The sequence below is a fragment of the Mastomys coucha genome, unplaced genomic scaffold (assembly GCF_008632895.1).
Source record: "Mastomys coucha isolate ucsf_1 unplaced genomic scaffold, UCSF_Mcou_1 pScaffold13, whole genome shotgun sequence".
In the NCBI taxonomy this organism is placed as follows: Eukaryota; Metazoa; Chordata; class Mammalia; order Rodentia; family Muridae; genus Mastomys; species Mastomys coucha.
In genome coordinates this window covers 33692286-33718944 of record NW_022196895.1, presented here as the reverse complement: position 1 = coordinate 33718944, position 26659 = coordinate 33692286, and the positions used below count along the sequence as shown (strand labels likewise).

Genomic DNA, 26659 nt, shown 5'->3' with positions numbered 1-26659 from the left:
GCGCTGACTTGAGCAATGGAGGCTCCAGGTGGGTTGTTCTCAGCTACATGGACCAAGTAGGAGGCCTGGTGGAAAACCGGAGCATTGTCGTTGATATCTGTGATGTGCACAGTAACACATGTCTTGGAGGAAAGCGAGGGTTTGCCACTGTCAGTAGCTGTGATAGTGACGTTGTACTCTGGGGTCTGTTCCCGGTTTAGGGCCTTGTCAATCACCAACTTGTAATAATTCTTGGAGGTGGGTTGTAATTTGAAGGGAAGTTCTTCCTGAATGCGGCATGCCACCAGACCATTTTGTCCAGAATCTTTGTCTCGAACTTTAATGAGGGCTATTACTGTTCCAAGTACTGAATCTTCTGGAACTTGGTTAGAAAAGGACATAAATATCACCTCCGGGGCATTGTCATTCTCATCAAGAATTTCGATCTGAACATTACAGTGAGCCGTGTGAACCCCTCCGTCCTTGGCTTCTACACCCAAGGTGTATCTACTCTTTTCCTCAAAATCCAATGTACCATTAGTTGTGATAGCTCCAGTATTTGGATTGAGACTGAAGACGAGGTTAGTACTGGCTGGGACATTAAGGAAGGCATAGGTGATCTCTCCGTGGATACTCTCATCCTGATCCGTGGCTGTCACCTGCAGCACTAACGTTCCTGGGGCCATGTTTTCACGAAGGCTAACTTTGTAAGTATCCTGGCTGAACACTGGAGCATTGTCATTGGCGTCGGTGACTTTGATCCAGATCTGGGTGGTGCTGCTTAGGGGCGGGTCTCCACCGTCCATGGCCGTCAGGATTAAGTGATGGGAACTCTGATGCTCCCTGTCTAGAGCTTTTTCCAGCAGCAATTCTGGGTATTTACTTCCATCAGGACTTTCCTTCGTTGACAAGGAGAAGTGTGGATTGGGGCTGACGGTGTACATCCTCAGGGAGTTGCTTCCCACATCTGCATCTCGTGCAGAATCCAGAGGGAATTTTGCCCCTGCTAAGGCTGACTCACAGATCTCCAATTCAATGCTTTCCCCAAAGAAATGTGGTGCGTTATCATTAATGTCTTGGATGGCAACCGTTACATGGAAGATGTTCATCGGGTTTTCAGTAACAGATTCAAATTCCAGTGCACACTCAGATTTCCTCCCGCAAATCTTTTCTCTGTCTATCCTGCCACTTACTAACAAATCCCCACTCTCTGCACTAACACGGAAATAATCCTCTGCACTAACTCTCAGTTTTCGAGCTGGCAATTCTTGGACACTGAGTCCCAGCTCCTTGGCGAGATTCCCCACCAGAGAGCCCTTGGGCAGCTCCTCCGGAATGGAGTAGTGGATGGGCTGGGAGAGGGCGCCGCAGAACAAAGGCACCAGGAAGTGAAGCAATACCTGATTTGCCATCGTTCCAAAGCCGCTGGGGTTGCTCTGCCTTCTGAGCTCGCCAGGAAGCTTCTTTCCAGGTTTCTCTGAGATTTTAAAAAGACAACCAGTGCCCTGGATGTTTGTGATTTGAGAGCAGGATTTGTCAGGCGCTTGAAAGGGGCACAGGAACCGGACGAATGTTCTCATGGATGCCGGGAGAAAAAGCAAACAAGCCCTCCCTAGACCCTGCGGAATGGAGAGCCCTGTTCTTCCCTTTGGTCAACAGCGTCGCCTAATGGTTGTCTTGTAAAACTGCGTATCGTGAAGCTATTTATCAAAGCTTTTGTTTTGACTTTTAGTTTACAACCAGGTATTCACGTTTTCCCGTTTGGTTTAGATATTTTATTTTGTTTATTATCATTTCGTGGATGTTTTCATCACTATACATCATCCTTCCAAATTCACAAGGCGTGCGTTTTTCCTTTTTTCAGTTTTGGAGAAAAATGCCATCAATGTCTTCATGTATGGCACTTACAAACTCAGGCCCGACTGTCATATCCCAATAAGCGAATGGATTTTCAGTCTTATTATTCAGTGGATTATGATTTTTACATTTTTGCACGTTTATTGAAGTAACTTCTTTAGTGTTTTAATTTCTCTGTATTTTATCAATTCGGTAAAACTTTTCAAAGATAGTCTTTGCAAAAGAGGAGTGGCATCTCCAGAGATATTTCAGTGCCTCGCCCTTTTTCTTACAGCATCCTATTTTCAGTTAAATACACTGTAGTCTGATAGCCTATTAGACATACCAATGTAGCATTTGGATTTTTATTATGGTGACTTGTGTAAACCATATTTATTTTTTTGAAATAATCTTTTTCTAAATATGTAACTCTATAAGCCAAATTCTTAACTTAACCAGTTTTATGCTATTGATTAATAAAGTAATTGATCACCAGTAAGTCTTGGTGAGACATTGACAGTCTTTAAACACTTTATTTTATTATTTACATTTTATTACACTAATGTATTGGTGTGTTTAGGTGTATGTATAACTGCATGTGCACTCACATGGAGGTCAGAGAACAACATACTGGAGTTGGTTCTCTCCATCCATGATGTAGGTGTCAGGGATGGAGCTCAGGTTGTCTGCCTTGGCAGCGCCTTTCCCCTTAGCCATCTCACGGACCTAAACACTCCATTTTGGAACTTAATCCTGGACCTGGGTAACTCAAAGAGGCAAATCTCTTTATTTCTTATATGCCACCAAACTGGATTGCAGTTTGCACCTCTTAAATTTAATGTGTTAGAACCTCAGTCTCCCAATCCATGGTTTAACAGTATCTGGAGGCGGGATCTTTAGGAAATGATTGAGCCAGCAGGGCTTTGTCTTCGTCAATGAATCAATGAATGGTTACTGGGGTATCATATACGTGACTTAGTTGTAAAAATGGCAGTCTCTGACATACTTGCTTGGCTTTTGCCATGTGATGTGCCCCTGACACGTGTTGGCCCTGAAGGGAAAAGCCCCAAGAAGATGAGAATGTCATGTTAGTGGACTTCCTATCTCCCAACAATCAGATAAATAAACATTTATTTTAAAGGTAGATGTCCAAGTCTCAAGTATTTTCTAACAGTAGCAGAAATGACCTGACAGTTGTCAGCTCAGTGACTTAATTATACTATTTTGAAGTGCTCAATCATCTCCAGTAGAAATCCATTATACATCACCTGAGATGTCCTTTCTCTTGTTTTCTCTATTTCATGCCTTTTCACAAGATTCCATCACACATATGGATCTTGAATGGGAATATAGTTTTATATGCTTACAGATAGTCTCTTCAGGCTCTGTTGACTTACACATTTCAATGTTATGTTTTCTAATCTATTGAGGGAGAAATCTGTCCCTTTGAGATGCAATGAAACACATTTTGGTTCATTTTTGGACAACTCTCTTTTGTAGCTACAAGAGTAACAATGTTTTCATAGGTTTGAGAATGAGCCCACAATGCGTGCCCAAAAAAAGTTCTAGAGCAGATCCAGGATTTCTATTTCATTGCTGTAACACATGGTCTGGGGATCTCCCGCAGAGTCTGAGAAATATTTTCCTTGTATTTGGGAATAATATCTTTGTGTTGGTATATATATTCATTGCATATGAAACTGGGATTCACAAGGACATTTTTATACAAGTATATATTGTATACTGAGCATTTGCCTTTGAATCCCCCATAGCTTCCCTTTTCTCTCATCTCCCTTCCTCTTAGACCACTCCCTTTTCTCTAGCAGTTTCTCTTTTACTTGCATGACACGCACACACACACACACCATTTTATGCATCTGTATAAAACTTAGTTCATAAATGAGAGGAGATGTGTATTTTTGAGATTGACTTAATATTAATTATGGCAGCTTAATTACCTATAGTTGCATTCATTTTCCTGCAAATGACAAAGCTTCATTTTTCCTTATGGCTGAAAAATTCATTGTATAAATATCTATACATCACATTTTCTTTATTCATTTCTCAGTTGATGGACAGACCTAGGTTATTTAGTCGTTGTGGACAGTGCTGCAGTAAACACTGAGGTGCAAGTATCTCTGTAATACGTTGACTTATAGTCCCTTGGGTAAATATTCAGGAGTGATATATAGCTACATCACTGGTTTAAAAAACCTTCCTGAAAGGTTTTTTTAGCTCATAATAGTTAGGTGAATGAACTAGCTACCTTCAAAGGACACACACACACACACACACACACACATGCACACATGCACATTTTAGTCACCAGGCATTTAATCATTTAACAAACCTCCACTTTTCTTTTTGAGACAGTTCTTGCCATGTTGCCAAGGTTAGTCTTGAACTCTAGGCTTGAGTGATTCCCACCTCCATAGTTTCCAAGGTAGTTGCAACTGTAAGCGTCCTGCTCTAACTCTTTTCTTCACTTCCTATCCTATGATTTTCATGTCCTTATGACGAAAAGACTGTGGTGTGACTTGGAAAGGTTCTGATAAAAAATTCTTAGACTGTAAAATACTTTGTATTTTCCTTCTTCCCCTCCTTGTTTGTGTCAGTCAGAATAGGCTAGTGGGCAGGATCGACAATGTTCAAATCACATGGGTTTATAGCGGGAAAGGCAGGCTGAGGTACAGCTCTGTGGTCCAGCAGATAATCAACAAGACCCCAGGATCTACCCCAGTACCTGAACAATGAGAACAAAATTGTGAAAGGCCTATTTATCACAGGTGTATGGACCACTGCCGGGTCAACTACACGGCTCTTCTCTCATTACAGGTAGTGAAGGATGTAGGTAGAAGGTGCAACACAGTTTCAAAGGCTAAGGGAGAGAGCTGGAATTCTCATAATGACAATCAGCATTTCCTCCAGAAGTGGCATGTTACTGCCAATTCTCAGAATGAATTGGCCAGATGTAGCCCCCAGGGCCCACTCAACCATAACAAGGCCAGAAAGTACAGTTTACTCATAGGAATGTAAAACATGGGTAGAGAAAACAGAATGTCCAATTACCTTGTTGCTTTACTTCTCAAATAAATGTGTATTAAGGTCTTATAAGAACCACATTGGCATGACTTTTCATAACACTCAAAGAAATAGACTCACCTCAGGCAGTGTGGGGTCTTCTTTTGTTTCAAGTAAATCCTGAGGTACTATAAGAGGTTCGCTTTTCCCACAGCTCTCCTGGCTGATGAGCGTGTCTGCGTAGTTGGGTTGTGGGAAGATCAGGTGACTCTTCCTAGAGCCTGCGGTAAGTGAAACTTCCTGGGAGTAGGTCTGCAGGAAAGCTTGCACCCCATCTAGACCCACAAAGTGAGAGGCTGGTATGCCAGCCAATCCATTTCCTGAAGCCTGTAGCATGCGTGATGAGTGCCAACGCCGAAGCCTAAGTGCCAGCAGCACAATGACAAAGGCTAGGAAGATGCAGGAGACCACAGCCACTGCCACCACGAGGTAGAGTGTCAGGTCTGAATTTTGGGGGTTCGCAGGGGTATGGATGCTTTCTAGGTCCCCTAGGATGTCAGGAATGCTATCAGCCACTGCTATGGTGAGTGTGACTGTGGCAGAGAGAGGGGGCTGGCCGTGGTCCTGCACAGCCACCACCAGGCTCTGCTTGAGGGCATCTCTGTCAAGCATGGCCCGAGCCGTGCGTACCTCACCTGTGTGCAGCCCCACAGAGAAGAGCCCAGGCTCACTGGCCTTGAGCAGGCGGTAGGACAGCCAGGCATTCTGCCCTGAGTCCTTGTCTACTGCCACCACCTTGGTCACCAGGTATCCAGGATCTGCAGAGCGAGGTGCCAACTCAACCCCAGTGGAACCATCTACTGGGAGGGCAGGATACAGGATTTCAGGCATGTTGTCATTCTTGTCCAGCACAAATAGGCTCAGTGTCATGTTGCTGCTGAGTGGAGGGGTCCCACTGTCTCTAGCTGTTATTTGTAAGCGCAGGTCTCTAAACTGCTCATAGTCAAAGGAGCAAAGAGCATACAGGACACCAGTATTGGAGTTGATAGAGATGTAGGAGGACAGTGGCACCCCCTGAAGTGTGTCCTCAGCCAGTGAGTAAGTGATTTGTGCATTCTTGTCAGTGTCTGGGTCCTGTGCTGTAACAGAGAAGATGGAGGCTCCCCTAACATTGTTTTCTGGGATATAGGCTGAATAGGAGGCATGTGTGAACGTAGGAGGGTTGTCGTTGATGTCTGACACATGCAGAGTGATATGAGTTTCTGTAGACAATGGTGGACTTCCCCCATCAGTGGCTCTTAGACTGATATTATATTGAGACACCTCCTCATGATCCAGAGATCTGGCTGTCACTAAGCGGTAGTATTGGTCTATTGATTTTTCTAGAGTAAAAGGCAGATTTCCCAGGACAAAAACTGTGACTTGCCCATTTTGGCCAGAATCTCGGTCATGTACATTGATAAGTGCGATTTCTCTTCCGGCAGGAGCCTCCTCTGGGACCGAGCCTGAGAGGGAAGTGACTGAGACTTCCGGGGCATTGTCATTCACATCTAGAACCGTGACAAGAATCTTGGCTCTTGAAAAAAGACCTGGCCCGTCTTGTGCTTCAATTTTGATTTCATAGAACACAGCGTCCTCATAATCAAGACTTTTTAATATTGATATATCTCCAGTCACTGAATCGAGATGGAAAACCTGAGCAATTTTCCCAGGCATTTTATCCAGAATATAGGTCACTTGAGCATTGAATCCCTCATCAGGATCAGTGGCATTCACTGTGATCAGCCGGGTGCCCACTGGCACATTTTCCAGAATACTGACATGGTACTCTGGCTTAGTAAACACGGGTGGGTTGTCATTTGCATCCAAGACTATCACCTGGATGCACAACTTGCCGGTGTGGACAGGGTCTCCGCCGTCAGAGGCAATGAGAGCAAGCTGATGGACTGCCTTTTTCTCACGATCCAGGGATCGCTCCAGCACTAGCTCTGGGTACTTGGCGTCATCGATGACGCTGTTCACAGCCAAGGAGAAGTAGTCATTGGAGTTGAGCTTATAGTTCTGCAGGGAGTTCATGCCCACATCTGGGTCAAATGCAGTTTTAAGTGGAAATCGGGTTCCAGGAACTGTTAGTTCACCAATTTTTATTTCCAATTCCTCTGTTGGAAAACTAGGAGCGTTATCATTAATATCGCTGATGTCAACCTCTACCTCAAATATTTTCAGCTTATCCTCCACAAGGATGTTAAAGCTCACAAGACAGGGTGCGCTCTGGGCGCACAGCTCCTCCCGGTCTATCCTGCCCGCGGTGATCAGGCTGCCGCTTCGCGGGTCCAGAGAGAAAAGCTGAGACCTACCTCTGGAGATGATGCGGACCCCGCGCTCCGTCAGCTCTCGGGGCTCCAGCCCCAGGTCCTTGGAGATGTTGCCCACGAAGGAGCCTTTCTCCAGCTCTTCCGGCACCGAGTAGCGGATCTGCCTGAAGCCAGCCGCGCACAGCGTCCCCAGGAGCGCGCACAACAAAGCTCCAGCGGTTCCTTGTCCCTGGCGGGTCATTTCCTTTTCTGTTTTTCCCCCCTCTGATTCCAACGATGGGTGCTAGCCTTACCCCTTCAAGTAGTTAAATCTTTCGTGGACTTAATTCATACACCTCCGATTTGCTCGATGACGTGGTGAGGCCGCCTCTGTCTTTTCAGACTGTTCTTGGTGTTGCTTTGCAGTAGGGAAATGGTGGACACCGCTTCAGCGGCTCCTTTTCTTCTTGTGTGGTCAACAGCGACACCCAGAGGCCCAATCGTTCACTGCACACTCTCAGGCAAACCCAAGTTCCCCTTTGTTCCCTTCCCCAGTCAGGACAACTGGCAAGTACTGATTTCAAGCAACCGAACTGACATTTGCTAAAGGCTTGAAGTTATCCTTCTTTGGGATGCCACTCTAACGTCAATTCCACCAATAGTGCTTTAAGCATAATTACCATTTCCCAAAGGTTCCGTTTAATATTTGCACAGAAACACCAGCCATATTTGTGGATTATAATTCTTAAAGTTCGTCTCTGGTAGCCTGACATATTAGTTTTAATATTTTTCACTTAACTGATTAATTAAACAAACACATGATTGGGTGTCAGACAGTATATCTGTCTGGAGATTTAATGTGGAAAATATAGACACAACCAGTTCCGTCACAGAATTTATGAGGGTGGAAAACCTCTTGGGGCTTACCGTGCCTTGAAATAACCACACACCAGGACAAGCTAAGGAAGACGGGACAGTCCCCAACTTGGCTGTGGAGTTTAGTGACGGCCTCATTGAGAAGCATGAGGAGGGGTGGACCAGCGGAAAGGTTTGGGTGTAGAAGAAATTACAGGCCTCAGACTAATAATGATATTTGCCTTGCCCAAGTGCAGAGGTATGTGAGGATATCGTTTTAAACATCACAGCTGACACTGGTAAAGATAAGTTTTTGCTTTATGTCCAGAATCCCTTCTTCTGTATATTTTCCTCTTGGAGCACAGAAATAGAAATGAAGACAGATGTGGTGGTGCATGTCTTTAATCCCAGCACTCCGGAGGCAGAGACAGGCAGATCTCTGTGAATTTGAGGCCAGCCTGGTCTACAAAGTGAGTTACAGGCCAGCCATGGTTACAAAGTGAGACCCTGTCTCAAAACAAAACAAATAGAAACACAAAAAAGCCACTTCAGTCATGATATATTTCATATGTATCTATAAGGCATTTATTCTTAGGGGTTACTATATCCTTAAAAGGAACTATGTTTTTAGGTCTCTTATGTTCCCACTTTATTATCTACTAACAAGTAAAGATATGGTGACACATTGTTTCAAAGTGTATTCTGAGTTCATCTCATGGAGGCTGATGTCCTATGAACAGATGCGTTGGAATACACTGCCCTAAATTTTTTATCAGATACTTTCAGGTGTAATAAGAACCCAAGGCACCATAGGAGACATGAAACTACCTAGTACAAGTTTCAACTAGTACAGGATTATTTCCAAATAAGAACAAAGTGATTCATACTATTAGCATGCCCATTGCTTTTAAGTATATGGTCAAGCAGCGTGTTGCTCCAGCTTAGGAGCAATGGAGAGGAAAAACCTAGTGTTTATGAATGGAAACATTTTTGGCATTGGAGGAATAGGAAACACAGAGAAAACAGCAATTGTATGCTATGGTTTCTGAATCCCTTTTATCTTTTCTATGAGCAAAGCATATGAGGACAATTATTATTTTTTTTTCAAGATAAAAAGTCAATATGATTTCCAGATGTGAGAAAAATGAAGATTCGGCAAAGAGAAACCTGCTACTGTTATTTTACCAAATTGTTATCGAGTACACAGTAAGCCCCCAGGAAGCATGGGATACTTCCAGAGATGGCTGCTGGCAGTTAAGCAGAGACAGGATAGCATACTGAAACTCTGCAAGGAATGTATGTCCTAGGGTCAGAGGCATGTCTCAGTGGTAAAGCATGTGCAAAACGAGGTCTTGGTTTTAATAAATACCTACACACAAAAATAAATGTGCTTGAGATGTAGCTCAGTGGAAATGCCTACCTATGGTATACAAGGCCGAGTTTGATTCCTAACATTGAAAAAAAAACCCAAACCCTATATTCCTAAAACTTTATTTATTTATTGATTTATTTATTTATCTATTTATTTTTTGTCTTTGAGATGGGTCTCACAATGTGGCCTTGGCTGGCCTGGAGCTTGCTATGTAGAACAGGCTGGTTTAAAACTCACAGAAATCTTCCTGCCTCTGCCTCCTAAGTACAATGGTTGAAGTGTGTGCCACTGTGCCCAGATACAATTTCTTCATTTAAACAGGTATTGGTATGCAAATTAAGGAAATGAGTAACTTCTCTGAAAATATGAAGGAGAAATATTCACATCAAGTGAGAAAGAGTCCAACCAAAGTGTTTTATAATTCATACACAGATTCAAATATAAAGCAAGCTTTGCATTTTAAAGAAGACTCTTCAGTTAATATGAAAACCAGTGTATGCATTGCATATAGTACACACACACACACATACACACACACACACACACACACATACATAGTACATAATACACACATTGCACTGCTGGGAGCTATCTGAAGGCCTAGTGCATGCTGGGTAGATGCACCACCACTGATCATCAGCTCCAATCTTTCTATATTTAAAAAGAATCACCGATCCACATACATGAAATGATTTGTCCCATGAGTGGAAAAGTATAAGAAATTAACCATAGTTTCTAACAGTATTCTTTTGATGATCTAAATGTCACTGTCAACTACTAATCCCTTATTTTCATCCATTCCACGATGATTTTTAACTTCCTTTGCAGCCCCTGAGCACTTAAGACTACCTAGGAATAGTTCACCTGGATTCACTTAAACTTCAATACACCCTCAAGGAAACACAGAAATAAAATACATGTATTTAAACTAAAGAAAGAGGTAAATCTAGCAAAATAACATGAGCTTATTGCAAAAAAATTTTTTTTTGTTTTACCTGAGGGGTTTCTTCTCTTTTATCATCAAGTAAAGACTGAGGTGCTGAGAGGAAATCATTTTTTTCACAGCTCTCCTGGCTGATGAGAGTGTCTGCATAGTTTGGTTGAGGGAAGATAATGTGGCTCTTCCCTGAGTCTGCTGTGAGAGAGACTTCATGGGAATAGGTCTGCAGGAAAGCACGTACTCCATCCACTCCCACAAAGTGTGAGGCAGGGATGCCCCCTAAACCATCTCTGGAAGCCTGAAGCCTTTGAGACATATGCCAGCGCCTCAGCCTGAGTGCCAGTAGAGCAATGACAAAGGCCAAGAAGACACAGGAGACCACAGCCACTGCCACCACAAGGTAGAGAGTTAGTTCTGAATCATCAGAGTTGGCAGGGGTCCTGATGCTGCCCAGGTCAGCCAGGACTTCAGGGATGTTGTCAGCGATTGCTATGGTGAGCGTGACAGTGGCAGAGAGAGGGGGCTGGCCATGATCCTGCACAGCCACCACCAGGCTCTGTTTGAGAGCGTCTCTGTCCAGCAGGGCCCGAGCAGTGCGTACCTCGCCCGTGTGCAGTCCCACTGAGAAGAGCCCTGGCTCGCTGGCCTTGAGCAGGCGGTAGGACAGCCAGGCGTTCTGTCCTGAGTCTTTGTCTACTGCCACCACTTTGGTCACCAGGTACCCAGGGTCTGCAGATCTAGGTGCTAACTCCACACCAGTGGACCCGTCTGTGGGGAGGGCAGGATAAAGGATCTCAGGCATGTTGTCGTTCTGGTCCACTAAGAACAGGCTCAACGATACATTGCTACTCAGTGGAGGGTTCCCACTGTCCACTGCTATCACCCACAGCTGCAAGTCTTGGAACTGCTCATAATCAAAGGAGCGGAGAGCATAGAGGACTCCAGTGTCCGAGTTGATGGAGACGTAGGACGACAGCGGTGCTCCTCGAAAGGTATCTTCAGCTAAAGAGTAGGTTACATGGGCATTGTCATTACTGTCAGGGTCATAGGCCAGCACTGAAAAGATGGAGGTGCCTCTGGGGTTGTTTTCAGGGATGTAGGCGGAGTAGGACCCCCGCGGGAAGGAGGGTGGGTTGTCATTGATATCTGCCACCTGCAGTAAAAGATGCGCATCTGTGGACAGAGATGGGTTCCCTCCATCTTTGGCGCTTACAGTGATGTTGTAGAAGGAGAACTGTTCCCGGTCAAGGGCTCTGGTTGTAACCAGTCGGTAGTAACTGTCCACCGACCTTTCTAACTTGAAAGGGAGCATCTCAGGAAGTGAACACGTGACGACAGCATTCTGCCCAGAGTCCCTATCGTGCACATTGAAGAGTGCAATTACCGTCCCCAGGGGAGCGTCTTCAGGCACAGAAGCAGTGGCAGACGTCATGTAAAATTCCGGGGCATTGTCGTTGACATCTAGAACGGTGACAATAACTTTCGTCCTAGTCAGAAGGCCCGGGCCATCCTGAGCCTCAATATCGATTTCATGGAGTTTAGCTTTCTCATAATCCAGACTTTTTGTGATTGTTATATCTCCAGATGTTGACTTTAGCTCAAATGCATCTGTAGTTTCTCCAGGGGCATGCTCCTGAAAATAAGTCACTTGAGCATTGTATCCCTCATCAGCGTCAGTGGCTGTCACTGTGAATATCCGGGTGCCTACGGGTGTATTCTCAGGAACTCTCACACGATACTCTGGCTGTGTAAAAACAGGAGCGTTGTCGTTCGCATCCAAGACTTTCACATGGATACGGCAGGTGCCAGATCGCACTGGATTGCCCCCATCGGAGGCGACTAGAACCAGATGATGAACAGCCTCTTCCTCGCGGTCCAAAGCACGCTCGAGCACCAGCTCTGGGTACTTGTTCCCATCAGCTCCAGTTCGCACGTCCAGAGAGAAGTGGTCGTTTGAGTTGAGTTTATACTCCTGGAGGGTGTTCTCTCCCACGTCCGCATCATGTGCACTCTTAAGAGGAATCCTGAATCCTGGTGTAGTTGTTTCACTGATTTTTAATTCTGGATCCTCTACTCCAAAGCGAGGAGCATTGTCATTAACATCTGTCACCTCCACCTCTACAGAATAAATAGTCAATTTATCTTCCAGTAGTAGGTTAAAGTTCACCAAACAGGGCGTGCTCTGGGCGCACAGCTCCTCCCGGTCTATCCTGCCTGCGGTGACCAAGCTGCCGCTTCGCGGGTTCAGAGCAAAGAGCTGCGACCTACCTCTGGAGACAATGCGGACCCTTCGTTCTGCCAGAGCCTGTTCTAGTCCCAGGTCCTTGGCGATGCTTCCCACAAAGGAGCCTTTCTCGATCTCCTCTGGCACCGAGTAGCGGATCTGTCCAGCTCTGGCTTCCCACAGGGCGGCCCAAAGTGCGCACAGGAGGACCAGCATTCTGCTCTGGGGGAGTTTCTGCAGCGTCGCCATTGCCCTTCTGCAGCCGAGTTTCCTCTGAACCAGCTTCCAGCACAGTGGGGGAGTCCAGTCCGTATTCCCTAGGGTCTAAGACGACCAGTAGTCACCCGACCCAGGTCACCGACGACAGAGAACTATCAGGCAGCTGGGTTAAATTTCTTTGCGCCTTCTTTGACCGGAAGCTGCGGACAAACTATCAGCCTTTTGTATTGTGCCAGCCCTTCAGTGGGATTGGTTGGCTGCCTTTTACTCCTTAGGTGGTCAACAGCGACGCTCAGAGGCCTAGCCAGTTTCTGCACTTGTTCAAGGCAAACCTATGTTTGCCTGTGGCTTTTATGTTGCTCTCAAGAATGACACTTACACTAAGACACAATTTTTTTATTAGATATTTTCTTTATTTACATGTCAAATGATATCTCCTCTCCCGGTTTCCCCTCTGAAAAAAAAAGAAAGAAAAAGGAAAAAAACCCCCCAAAAACAAAACAACCCACAAAACCCTGTTCCCTCCCCACCCCTCCTGCTCACCAATCCACCCCTCCTGCTCACCAATCCACCCTCTCCCACTTCCTGGCCCTGGCATTCCCCTACACTGGGGCATAGAACCTTCAGCGGACCAAGGGCCTCTCCTCCCATTGATGACGGACTAGGACATTCTCTGCTATACATATGCAGCTGGAGCCAAGAGCCAAGAGTCCCACCATGTGTACTCTTTGGTTGGTGGTTTAGTCCCTGCGAGCTCTGACTAAGACGTAATTTTATTTACAGTAGAAGTAAATATTTAAAGGTAGGGACCTTTTCAGAATAAGAAAGCTGTGAACATTGTAACCTGATAGTGGTCGCTACGAAAGTACTGTAAAATACTTAAGGCTTAAACCAAGTGCTATTGGACATTTCTCACCTTAAAACAAAACAAAAACAAAAAAACAAAAACAAAAACCCAACAAGATCAAATTTAAAACATTAGCTACATTTTCTTATAAGGTAAGTTTTTTTTTTTGAAATTTTGTGCTCAGCATTTAACTCCAGTACTTCATATTTAAATTGTTGATCATCAGACACAACAGCATGTGCGTCTGACACAAGGTTTGATTGACTCTTACTTGGAAACCAGTTCTCAGAAGCTTTTAGGGTGAGAAAGATGTGGGAAAGTAGAGAAGATATTATTACGGAGTATCGATGCTGAATTTGGTGAAAAACCCTGAGGCCCAGGGACACACAGAGGAAGGGGAGTCAAAAACGACCTTTTCTGAATGCCACTTCGTTTGAATCCTGAAAGGCAGGATGAGCCAAGAGGAGGCTGAAGTAACAATGTAGAAACTCAGAACCAATGCTTGGAGTTGAGAGACAGCCAGGAACATTATGGAAACTGAAGGTGGCTATACTGACAAAAGCTAGGGGAGACAGGGTTTACGGACAGGATTACACCAGGAATAGGTCACTCAAAGTTGTCTGAGATAATTAAGTACTCTTTCTCTTCTATACTTAATGTTTACTGGGTGGTACAAGATAATGCCATGGATGTCTTCTTACTCCTGTTTGGCTTATATATGCATATAAATTTATAAATACTGCATTTATTTAAGAAACACACTTTGAAATATTTCAAGTATAGAGACCACTATAGAAAGTAATATTACCAAATTCTGTGTTTACCAGTATGCTTTATTTAACTTTAACATTACTATATTTAAATAAGATGAATGCTTAGACTTTTAATTTTTAATTATTTCAGAATAGTTGTAAGAACAGTACAAATAAACCCTGTAAGTCGCCATTGCTTGGTTCAGCTGAGGATGCTGGAGTCCCTTGTGTAAAATGATGAAGTGCATGCAAATAATATTTTATGCATTCTCCTGGATAGTTTGTCACCTTCCAATTATACATGCTGTCTAAGGTAATGCAAGTAGTTGATGTACATGCTTAGAAAATAGGATGTTTTCCAAATATTTTCAATTTGTGATGTAGCTGTAGGATCGTGCAGTTGGTCTTGTGCATTTTACATTTAAAGTATTCTGTGCCCTCATTACCCCAAATGTGAACATTTTAGTTGCATGCTTTCATTGATTTCACATAAGCTGAACACATGATGCCCCTTTACTTCTCTTAACCAGAAAGTACTTCTTTATAACCAAAGTACAAATCAACTTGGCATTGATGCAGTTTCATTATCTAGCCCATAGCTCTTAGTAATAATTTTCCAGTTTGCCACAATGTCTTTTTTTTTTATAGCAAAATGAAATATTCTCCAAGCCCAGGACCCATCTCAGCATCACATGTTACATGTCACAAGGTTTCTGCAGTGTGTACAATTTGAGCAGTTCATCAGGCTTTGCATTTCATGACCCTGGACTTAGAGATTTGGCCAGTGTTTCTGTAAAACCATTGGCCCTTGGGGTGTGTTAGACTCTGTCTCTTGATTAGATTCAGACTGTGCAGGTCTGGTCGGAGCACATGGGATGATGTCATCTCCTCAGTGCATCGGCTCGGGAGCCGCCTGGTGTAGTGGTCCCAGCACTGTTTTTGTTAATGTTGATCACTGGAAATGTTCTAGAAATTGTCTAATTATTTGTAGTTTTCTCTGCTTACTATTCGCTGATTAATAACGATCTTGTCCAATCCCTTTTTGCCTCTCCACCATCCTTTACTCCTCCTTTCTTGCTTTCAGTAGATATGAAGGTTGTTTTAATCAGTTCTTTACATTTCTATTTATTATTATTATTATTATTATTATTATTATTATATGGACTGTTACATGTGTGGGGGAATGACCATGGAGGCCAGAAGAGGGTATCAGATCTTCTGAAGTTGGAGCCACAGACAATTGAGAGAGAGCCTCTGGAACCTTCCTGTTTGATCTAGGCTTTCTTTAGGAATTATGTTAAAATCTGGTATTATTTTCAAAGCTGTGGCTTTTGATGATGGGAGCTCATATAAAAGTGTTTGACAACACTTTATTTTTTAATATTATAGCCAAGTAGTTTCTTAAATTTACGGCTAGTGTTTGTTGCCTTAAATATGACTTTATTGTACTAATGTTATAACATGACTGTTTTCTTTTGTGCATGTGTGCACATGAATCTTTAGTTCTAATTTTTCAGTATAAATTTCAGAATCTATCTTATCAACAGAATATGGATTTAAAAGACCAAGCAATTCATTAATCTGTGTTTAAAGTATAAGAATTAAGAAAATGCAGAACTGAAATAACTTATTAGTTGAGAGTATAATTTTGGACCCAAGAAGAAAATAAAAATCTAGAAGATATACAGCAAGAATGAAATTCTGTTGAAAGTCACTAGAAAAGAAAAAGACTTTTTAAAAAATATGACAGCCCACTGACAGAAGATTTCTCACTTGTAATAACCATAAATTCTAGGAAGATAATGTATTTTGATATTTAGGTTTAGGCATTTATTTTAAGTAGAAGATTGTTTTTAAGAAGTTCTCACCTATCTTGCTTCCCTATCTTGACAAAATTTCTGTCCATTACCCTCCATTTCATAAGTTACCTAAGGATATATATGTGTATATATATGTGTGTGTGTATATCTATATATATGCACATATACATATACATATATATATTTAAAATTTATTTATTTTTATATGTAACTACACTGTAGCTGTCTTCAGACACACCAGAAGAGGGCTTCAGATCTCATTATAGCCAGTGCTCTTAACCACTGAGCCATCTCTCCAGCCCAGTAGATATATTTTTTAAGCACACATAAATTATCTCTTAATGAGAGATTATAGAACTAAGATATTTAGCAATGACATCACAACTTTTATAGATTATTATTTTATATTCACACAAGTAAAATTGTGACCTTTGATGGGGTTTACCACTATCACTTCTGAATAAATGGATAGTCCACTCAGAACAGTGAAATGATTTAGCCAGACATAAGTGAGAAACAGGAGACAAATTTGTTTCTAATGCAGTTCTCTTTTCCAAAGGAGACATGCTTTCATGCACACTCATCAACCTCACCACTCACAGTATTACTAAAGGCTCCTTACCAAAGTAGGAGTTTCCACTCTCCCCTCTTTTTTGGAGAGTGGGATTTTGGGAATGTTCTCCAGCTCCAGAATGTTAGTAGAAATCTAAAAGGGTAGGCCACCTGTGTTGCTCCTACATGTCTGAAATCCCAGCCCTCCAGTAGTCTGAGGCATGAGGATTATACATTTAAAACCCTGCTGGGATACAAAGTGAGTTCAAGGTCAGCCCAGGCGTCTTATCAAGACCTTATCTGAAAATGGTAGAACTCACCTTGCATGCATAATAATCCCTTAGGTTTAATCTCCAGTGGCATCAAACAATAATAAGCATTTCCAACCATTACTGGGGTATAATGGAATATATTATTTATAGAAGACACTGAAAGCAAGTATGTACAGCCATGCATTATTTTCATTGATATACCTTTGAAGGTCATTACAAATTTACCTGAGAAAATATTTCCTCTTTATCTTCAAGCAGAGGCTGGGGTGCTGTCAGAAATTCCTTTTTCTCACAGCTCTCTTGGCTGATGAGTGTGTCTGCGTAGTTGGGTTGTGGGAAGATCAAGTGGCTCTTTCGAGAGTCAGCGGTGAGTGAGATCTCACGGGAATAGGTCTGTAGAAATGCATGTACCCCATCAACACCTACAAAGCTGGAGGCAGGCAGGTCAATCAGTCCATTTGCTGCAGTCTGGAGCAAGCGTGAGGAGTACCAATGTCGAAGCTTGAGCACGGAGAGCCCTATTATAAAGGCTAGGAAGATGCAGGAGACTACCGCCACCGCCACCACCAGGTAGAGTGTGAGATCTGAATCCTGGGGATCAGCAGGGGTTCCGATGCTGCCCAGGTCAGCCAGGAGGTCAGGGATGCTGTCAGCCACTGCTATGGTAAATGTGACTGTGGTGGACAGAGGAGGCTGGCCGTGGTCCTGCACAGCCACCACCAGGCTCTGCTTGAGAGCATCTCTGTCCAGCAGGGCCCGAGCAGTGCGTATCTCACCTGTGTGTAGTCCCACTGAGAAGAGCCCTGGCTCACTGGCTTTGAGCAGACGGTAGGACAGCCAAGAGTTCTGTCCCGAGTCTCTGTCCACTGCTACCACTTTGGTCACTAGGTAACCGGGCTCAGCAGATCGAGGTGCTAGCTCCACACCAGTGGACCTGTCAGTAGGGAGGACAGGGTACAGGATCTCTGGGGCATTGTCATTCTGATCTATCATGAACAGACTCAGAGATACATTGCTGCTGAGTTGTGGGTTCCCACTATCACGGGCCATCACTCTTAGCCGCAAATCTCGAAACTGCTCATAGTCAAAGGATTGCAGGGCATAGACAACTCCAGTGTCAGGGTTAATGGAGAAGTAAGAAGACAAAGGTGCTCCCTGAATAGTGTCTTCCACCAGGGCGTAAGTCACTAGTGCATTCTCGTTGTGGTCCGCATCCTGGGCCTTTACTGAGAAGATGGAAGCCCCTCTGGGGTTGTTTTCGGGAATGTAGACAGAATAGGAGTCCTGTTCGAAAACTGGAGGGTTGTCGTTGATGTCTGTCACCAGCAATGAGATGTGAGCTTGGGTAGATAGGGGCGGAGTTCCCTGATCTGTTGCTGTTATTGTGATGTTGTGCCTAGAACTTTGTTCTCTGTCCAGTGTTCTTTCTGTTACTAAGCGGTAATAATTGTCGACTAACTTTTCCAGTTTAAAGGGTAGGTTGCCAGGAATGGAACACGTAGTGAGACCGTTGTTATCAGCGTCTTGATCATGCACACTGATAAGAGCAATTATGGTCCCAGGAGGAAAGTTTTCTGGTACTGTGGTAGTGACAGACGTGATTCCAACTTCCGGGGCATTATCATTAACATCCAAAACAGTGACCAGCACCTTAGCTCTGGCCATGAGTCCAGCACCATCCTGAGCTTGAATTTCCATTGGATAAACTTTGTATTCTTCAAAATCTAGTGGTTCTTTATTTGATAGTTCTCCTGTGTAAGCATCCAACTGAAATTTCCGGACCACACTGTGGTCTACCTTGTGAAAGGAGTAGGTTACTCTGCCATTAGCTCCCTCATCCGGGTCAGTAGCATTCACCTTGAGTAGCCCAGTGCCTAATGCGATGTTCTCAGAGACTCTCACATGATACTCTGCCTGAGTAAATGCTGGTGGGTTGTCGTTCACATCTACCACCTGAACATGAATTTGCAGAGTCCCTGAATGTATTGGGTTGCCGCCATCCGAGGCAGTGAGGACAAGGTAGTGGACAGCATCTTTTTCTCTGTCTAGAGGTCTCTGCAGTACCATCTCTGGCTGTTGTGGTCCTTCAGGTCCCTGTTGTACATCCAGGGAGAAGTGAGGGTTGGCGCTTAGCTGGTAGCTCTGAAGTGAGTTTATACCCACATCAAGGTCTTGCCCGAGAGGCAGAGGGATTCTGGTACCTGGAGTCGTTATTTCACTCATTTTTAATTCTAGTTCTTCTAACTGGAATTGGGGAGTGTTGTCATTAATATCAATTATCTCTACTTCGATAGGGAGAAGCTTCATTTCATCCTCCACAAGGATGTTAAAGCTCACGACACAGGGCGTGCTCTGAGCGCACAGCTCTTCCCTGTCTATCCTGCCCGCGGTGACCAAGCTGCCGCTTCGCGGGTTCAGGGAGAAAAGCTGCGACCTACCTCTGGAGACGATGCGGATCCCGCGCTCCACCAGCTCCCGGGTTTCCAGCCTCAGGTCCTTGGCGATGCTGCCCACGAAGGAGCCTTTGTCCGTTTCTTCTGGCACAGAGTATCGGATGTTTCCAGCCTCAGCTTCCAACAGTAGCTCCAGGGAAAAGCACAGCAGCGTCAGCAGGCTCCAGCCGGTTAGCTTCTCTGGAACCGCCATTGCTCTCTGGCTTCCTGCTTTTTTTTTTCCTCTCAATCTGGTATCAAGGGTATTGTGTCTCTGCTTTTCCAGGGTCTTCTTTACCTTAATATTTTAGATATTTACAGCAGAGGGCTGTTCAGAAATACTCTGGGCAGTCTCAGGCAGACATTTTCAATCTAGCATGAAGGAGAATCTAAGAGTCACGCATTTTCCCCTTTTTTCTTTTTAAGTTGGGCGTGTGGTGTAGTGCATGTATCCCCTAGGTTGGTGAACAGCGGCGCCCAGAGTCCTAACAAGTTACTGCACTCCTTAATCAGGTATCTTAAGTCCTGGTTTACTGTCAGGTAAATAGTTAAAAAAAAATTTTTTTTTTTACAATACTATCTATGTATGTATGTATACATGTACATAAGGAATATGTATGTACTAAGTATATAGTATATGTAAAGAAGAAACAACGCTCACTTCTCTATAGATATGTTGTTGCATTGCACTGTGCCTGAGAACCTGGTAGTCCAAATGATCTGGTTCCCTGTTTGCTATTCAAGAAATAATAGCTAAGAGTTCTCTAACTACAAAGAGAAGAAAATCAGCCTCTCATTTTTGTTGTATAGCTTGATCATCTGATAATTTCTTAGGCCACAAAGAGCAGTTCTGAGGATGTGTGTCCGGGGGATCAACTTTCAGACTTCAGAATAGTCTCCATTCCATTTTCCTTCCATTGTGCTCTGAATATTTTTTAGAACCCTGGTATTTTGAAGACAATGTTAAAAAATATCTCTTCTTTTCTGAAGAAGCTATGTTAAGATTTAAAATTCCCCCAAAGGTAATATATTTTGAATAGAATAAAATTGGGGTTCTGCAATTTCATTAAAAAGATCATATGAATATATAATTTAGACGTCAAACTCAAAAGACAGAGACGTGATATTTATTATTCTTCAAGGATGAAAACAGCCACATCTTTATTTTTAGGGAGGCTATAGGGATAATAGGTGTTCTACAATCATGCATTATATTCCCCAAGAAAAGATGGCTTTTTTAAGCAGCAGTATCTTTTGCCTACAATGATGAGGATGTCACTTTCCTTCTAGTCATTGTTAGGGAGATGGAGGGGCACAGCTGCAGTGGTGAGCACACCCTGGTTCGTTTCAGGCTCAATCGTGGTCCCCAGGAACAGCTATGAAGCTCAACATCTGGTCCTTTCAGTATGAAGAGACTAAAGAATGCTAGTGGTATGACCAAGGTCAACGTAGGCAAAGAAGATAATTCATTTGCAGAAAATGGAGAGTAGCTCCTGAGAAGTGTCTTCTTAGAACAGTAAGGCAGCCTGGCTGAAGAGAGTTCTTGGAAAGTTCAGAGCTCAGTGCAGAGCTGGGATATTAGAATGGTGAAGAAGGATGATGATTCAGTCAACAGACAGACAATTGAGATGAATGAGTTGAGTCGGTTTTTTGTTTGTTTTGCTTTGAGACAGGGTTTCTCTGTGCAGCCCTGGCCATCCTAGAACTCACTCTGTAGACCAGGCTGGCCTCAGGCATAGAGATCCACCTGCCTCTGCCTCCCAAGTGCTGGGAGTAAAGGCGTGTGCCATCATACCCACCTGAATGAACTGAATCTTAACAGTTTGAAGGAAAGCAGGAACAATTTGAGAATCTGGAGCCCTAACATCCCAAGTTCAGGCCAGTTGTGAAGACTTGGTTTGTTTCAGAAGAGAACGCCCAGCTAACAGTGTTCCTTCTGCTGAAAGTGCTGTGGTTGTGGGTCACTCTGAGAACTAGCCTGCTTTATCCAGAGTGTTGTCTCCACTTGCAGATCAGCTGCAGTAACAGCAAACTTTTGCCGACTTTCACATCTTCTGAACCACTAAGTGATTACAACACTCAGTGAAAGACGTTTGTCCACTGAGTGAAATGTTGGCAGATCTGGAAAGCTGCTGATTACTTTGTTCAAAAACATGAAATGGGAAAATGGAGGTTGATAGCAAACTAACTTAAACAACAATCTGAAAGTGAAATAAAAGAGGTAAAGCACAAGAAAAAGATTTTGAATAGATTCCAAAACAATGAGAAAAGAGGTGTGAAGATCTGAGAAAGGCCAGTTTAAAAAGCTGTTATCACTCTGCACTTGGAGTCATTAGGTTGACCACAGCATCAGCTGTGCGGACACTGTGGGAGCCATTCCTTCCCCCAGCTAATGGTGCAGCCTAACAGGAAGGGTATTCTTGGGATGTCAATGCTTTTGTTCTAGTTATGGTAAATACCTTTAAATCATTTAAAACCATATGAAAAAACTAGTATATGTTTTATAAATTACACATTTACATATACACATGTATTTCCTGCTATTTTGTCATATGCTGAGTGTCCTGACTCACTCTAACATAGTGGCAAGGCATTCCATGATGCTCTGCTGAATTCTGAAATACTTGCACTAAGATAAGAAATGCACTCCAAGGTCAGAACACTTACAATACTTTTGTTTGCTCTGTCATAATTTACTCTATTCAAAAAGTAAATCATCAGTGCCCAATGTTCACTTACACATTCCTGTACAGAAATTATGACTTTGGGATTATAGTAATAAAATGACATTTTTTTTGGGTGAAGCATTAGTATAAATTATTTGGATATATAGATATGCCAGAGATCTTTTCATCAGAGAGAAATGTTTTCTTGTAAATATATGTTAAATGTATGATTCCTTATGTATTTCACTTCACCGAGGCTGAGCTTGGGTGGGAGATGTAGCTCAGCTGATCTGCACATCACAGCTGAGCATGAACAAAGCCCCGGGTTCAATCCACAGCACAGCAGAAATCCAAGGGTGGTGTGCATGTCTGTAATCCTGTAATCCTAGCAGAAAGTTAGAGTCAGGAGAACAGGAACGTTGAAGTCACTGTTGCCTTACACAATGGGTTTGAGGTCAGCCTGGCTACACGAGATATCAGATTTAAAAAAAAAAAAGAAGAAAGAAAGAAAATGAAAAGAAGGAAAAAGTTGAACTCTTACATTAATAAATGACTAAATGGAATATGAATTTAATCATGATAACTTAAAACAAATTTACCTCTTGGTTGTCTTAGGTAAAGAAAACACAATTGCCTTTGCTTAAATTATAAGTCCTATAGCATTTGCCGATCTTCCATTGTTTTATTTAAAATCTAAGTCTTTGCAAATGTTTTAATTTATTCCTTGATAAAGAAGATTAAAAGCTACAGTGTCTCAAGTTACGGTAATTTACTTTTCTTTATCTGATGAGAAAATCTAGTATTTGCATTTCAGAAACAACTGAGACGGGATGCTGGCAGCCATCTAGATACAATAGTCATGAAAATTTCAGGAGATGACGAAAGGAAGGAGGGATTTAACAGCTACATAGTCATTTTCCGAAGGAGAATTTCTGCTCTCACACATAACTAGGTTCACAGTCTCTCAGCATGTCAGAGACAAGTCTATGGACCTCAAGGGCAGTGATGTAACAATACAATAAACCCCCTTCGTTACTGTAAGGACAAGAGTTTTCAGAACATGTTAATGCATATTAATACATGCAAAGTTCTCCCAAGAGGAACTGTGAAGCAAAGAGGCAGAATAAAGCACATATAAAAGTATTCAGTAAACTGGTAGAGTTTCCCATTCCCACCAACAAAAGACAAGCAGGAACAACTTATAAAAGTTATCTTGAGTGAAAATATTCAAACTCACATGCACGTATTTGACTCCAATATAACATGTAAGGCTTCATTGTTGGCACTGCAGGCAATATCCAACTGAAAGATGTTTCCTGAATGAATCCGGTAGGTGAAACCAGGCATCGATGCTACTCAGGGGCGAGGCTTAAGTTGGGAGCGAAACCATGCTCTGGAGACCAGGCTGACAGACGGTCCTAGTGTTGGAGATAGAGTAATAGGCCCAGGATGCTTGCCAGGATCCTTTTGAGGAGGAATAGTACAGAAACTAAGCAAGGCTTTTAAAACTAAACCTCCATCTGGCAGTGCTATATACTTGGTACACTGAAGTCTAGCAGCAATTCCTGAAAACTCATGGTAAAGACTAGACACTGTAGTGACTGTCCACCACATAGGCCCTGGTAGGTTCTGACTCCGAGACAGAGCAGTGTTGCATACACTTCGTTGTATGAGTCCCCAGATTGAAGAATCACATTAACTGGTCTGAAATATATGACAGGACAGTTAGCTCTTGTGCTTCAAGTTGGTGTATACTTTGGTCACCAGGCAGACAGGCTCCACAGTGTGCATTGCAGTGCCTTACCTAGTTGAAGGTGTTGGCAATGCATACTCCTTGTGTTTTGTGTCAGCCGCCCACCCTCGTAGGGAGGCTCTGGATGGCATTGAGCCAGCCAAACCCTGATTATCATGCTGAGAATCAGTTTAAAGGTAGTCTCTCCAGGAATACTGCTGCAATCTGGCCGTGTTGACATAGGACAGATGTCACTCTCTTGATGCAAAGTCACTTGGTCAGGGAGAAACAGGAGTTATGAGAGATCCCAAGCACTGGTCTGAAGTACTGAGGGAAGCTTGGGAGAATGTTCCCAATCCCTTGGCACAAGGCACAATGGTACACATCTTTAATCCAGCATTCAGCGGGCAGAGACAGATGGGTTATAGATATGAGGCCAGCCTATGCTACACAGCAATACCCTGTCTCAACGAAGAATAAAGGCTCAGGATGTGGCTCACTATGGAACACCTGCCTAGCATAGGAAAGGCCTTTATTCTCCGCACTACAAAAAGAAAAGGGAAGAAAGAAAAACAACGGCACTTTGATTGCTTTTGTTGTTGTTTTGTTAGCATCTCACTTTGTAGTTGAGGCTTGCCTTATTCTCGGGGTCTTCTCGCTCAGCCTCCTGGATGCTAAGGTTACTGGCAGGCACCTTCACTCTCTGCACACTGGACTATTTTTTGCTGATGGAAATGCTTGGGTAAGGCTTGTGCTGCAGCAAAGAGATGGCTCGTTCCTGTGAGGGCACGGATGGCAAGCCTGTGCTTTAGAGTCTGCTCCCATTCGGGATTCCATGTCTCAGTAGATGACAATTTTCTCTCAGCGATTCTTGGAGGTGAACTGTCTGTAGGATCTCTCCCTCCTCAACAGTTTTCACCAGTCCATTTAAGCAAAGCTCTCAGTGGGCCTGTTTACATAATATCAGTTCTTACCTGTGGGAACCTGGTTGACAGTGATCTGTGCTACACTGTAGTTCTTGACTGCCATTTCACCTGGGACTTTGGAAATGGGTCTTTAGACTGTCTCCAATCTTTTATCCTCACGGTTCTTTCTTTCTTCCTTCCTCTCTTCCTTTCTTCCTTCCTTTCTTTCCTTCTTTCTTTTAAATCAAAATCAAGCATTGCTGCAATGTGGGGACAGTGAATTCTATCCTGTATGAGTTGTGAGATTGTATAGAAATTACAGAACTCTACCTTAAGGATGTCAATGAGGATCACCTGGAACATGGTCACGGGGAGGGTCAGCTCTTCTGCAGGATGGGTCAGCTGCACAGATGTGGCTCAAAATCCAAGGCTCCAGGCTGTTTGTTTGTTTGGTCCAGAGCTGTTCTGCCCCCATGTCCATCACTGAGGAGTGGCAGTCCTGCTCCTCTGGTCTCGGGTTTTCTCAGTAGTACTTTTGCTCTCCATTCACTTCTGAAGTCAGAGGAGATGGTTTCTGAAAGTCACACGATACATTTGTAGAGCTTTTCTCAGCATCTGAATTTTTAAATGCTGATATTAAGATGCCATCCGGAATTTCCAAAACAGTCTGTGCCACAAGCCGCTGTCATTTAAGCCCAGGCCGATTCTGTCTATATGATTTTCGGTAGAGGTAATTTTCAAATTCTAGTGGCTTACATAACTTCTTTGGTGGAACTGCGGTGTCGATCTAGTCATTCTCAAGTTGGTCTCTGCAGTGTCTAGGTGGAGCAGTTCTCAGCACTCACTCTCAGATTCCCCACATTTAACTGCTCTGCTTTCTTTTCCAAAGACGCTGAGCAGTAGTTACGCACTTCTGAGAGCAGAACAAAGACTTGCAGGAGGGAGGCGGCGCTTCCTGCGCTCAGTGCGCCTGCCCCGTGGGCTACTTCCTATCCACGCAGTCGTGGAGACGCGAATTCACTCCCTGCAGCTACTCCCAGCTTTCCAGGTAAGTTTAAAAGGCAACACCTCAATCAGAGTCATTAAACACGCTGGAGATGATGGCCAGGACATTCTAAGCGGAAAGCAGGAGATAGGGCGCTAAGAGATTCTAACCGAGAGAGCACAGGGCCATGCATTTTAAGGATGTGTTTACGAAAGCCAGCGGAGATCACTGGGTCAGAATGACCACGGACTGAACGACAGCGGCACCCAGAGGTCCAGCGTGGAATCTATCGCCAAGTTGCTTCTGAAATTCTCCCGGAAAAATATCAACTACTTTAACGTGAAGAGTATACATTGTACTTTTTTTTTTTTTTTTTACAAAATATCAATAAAGCTATCTTTTCACTAAATTTAAGCAAAGTAGTCTAATCTATTACAATTCAACTTAAGAAACGTCATACACTTTTTACTCGGTATTTTTTTTCAGGTGCGGGCCATCAAAACCAGGACCTTGCGCTTGCCTAGACAAGCAGTGTACCTGCAGATGTAGCACACCCCGCCTTTGGCACTCATTTTTGAAGATGATATACTAATGAAATATTTTTCTTTGGAAAAAAAAGTGGGGGTGTGTACTTGCTACTCTTAGTGGGACACATCTGTATTCCCAGCAGTCAGGAGGCAGGAGACCCACAAGTTCGAAATTAGCCAGGTTTTACACAGAGAGTTCCAAGCCAGCCGGGGTGACATAAAGAGACCTTAACAAGAAGAGTTCTCTTTACTAGAAAAATTATCCACTGTAAAAGATATATCATAAAAACAATAATTGCTGGAGTTGAGAGGGCTCAGCGGCTAAAACAGCTTGCTGGAGGAAGCATGAGGAAGGACCTTCATGTAAAATACCTAGCAGTCATGTACAGAGCAGAAGGCCACACTGGCTCCTGTTTTTATCCTAACTTT

General features: G+C 43.4%; 3 protein-coding genes across 6 annotated transcripts in view; all 3 read right to left on the bottom strand.

The window, feature by feature from the left end:
- LOC116087764 (protocadherin gamma-B1-like) overlaps window positions 1–1589 on the bottom strand; it is a 2656-nt gene extending 1067 nt beyond the window's left edge. The window contains exon 1 of the mRNA XM_031366347.1: window positions 9–1589. Within this exon, the coding sequence (XP_031222207.1) occupies window positions 9–1559 (1551 nt within the window). The 5' untranslated portion in view covers window positions 1560–1589. The remainder of the gene's footprint in view (window positions 1–8) is intronic.
- The window catches only part of LOC116087063 (protocadherin gamma-C4), a 176646-nt gene extending 163675 nt beyond the window's left edge, over window positions 1–12971 (bottom strand). The window contains exons 1-2 of one of the 4 annotated variants that reach the window (XM_031365494.1): window positions 4978–8465; window positions 1852–2866 (exon numbers count right to left, since the gene is read on the bottom strand). In XM_031365494.1, coding sequence (XP_031221354.1) covers window positions 2756–2866; window positions 4978–7392 — 2526 coding nt within the window. In that variant the 5' untranslated portion in view covers window positions 7393–8465 and the 3' untranslated portion in view covers window positions 1852–2755. Of the gene's footprint in view, window positions 1–1851; window positions 2867–4977; window positions 8466–10352 lie in introns of those variants that run through there. The other 3 variants (XM_031365489.1, XM_031365497.1, XM_031365490.1) reach the window with 3 other exon arrangements.
- A 4133-nt stretch (window positions 12972–17104) lies between these two features.
- Window positions 17105–26001, bottom strand: LOC116087061 (protocadherin gamma-A1-like). Its single transcript, XM_031365473.1, has 2 exons — window positions 23319–26001; window positions 17105–22545 (listed from the first exon to the last, which is right to left on the bottom strand). The coding sequence occupies exon 2, from the start codon at window positions 19627–19629 to the stop codon at window positions 17197–17199; it is 2433 nt and encodes an 810-aa protein (XP_031221333.1). The 5' UTR covers window positions 19630–22545; window positions 23319–26001; the 3' UTR covers window positions 17105–17196.
- Between the last annotated feature and the right edge of the window lie 658 nt (window positions 26002–26659).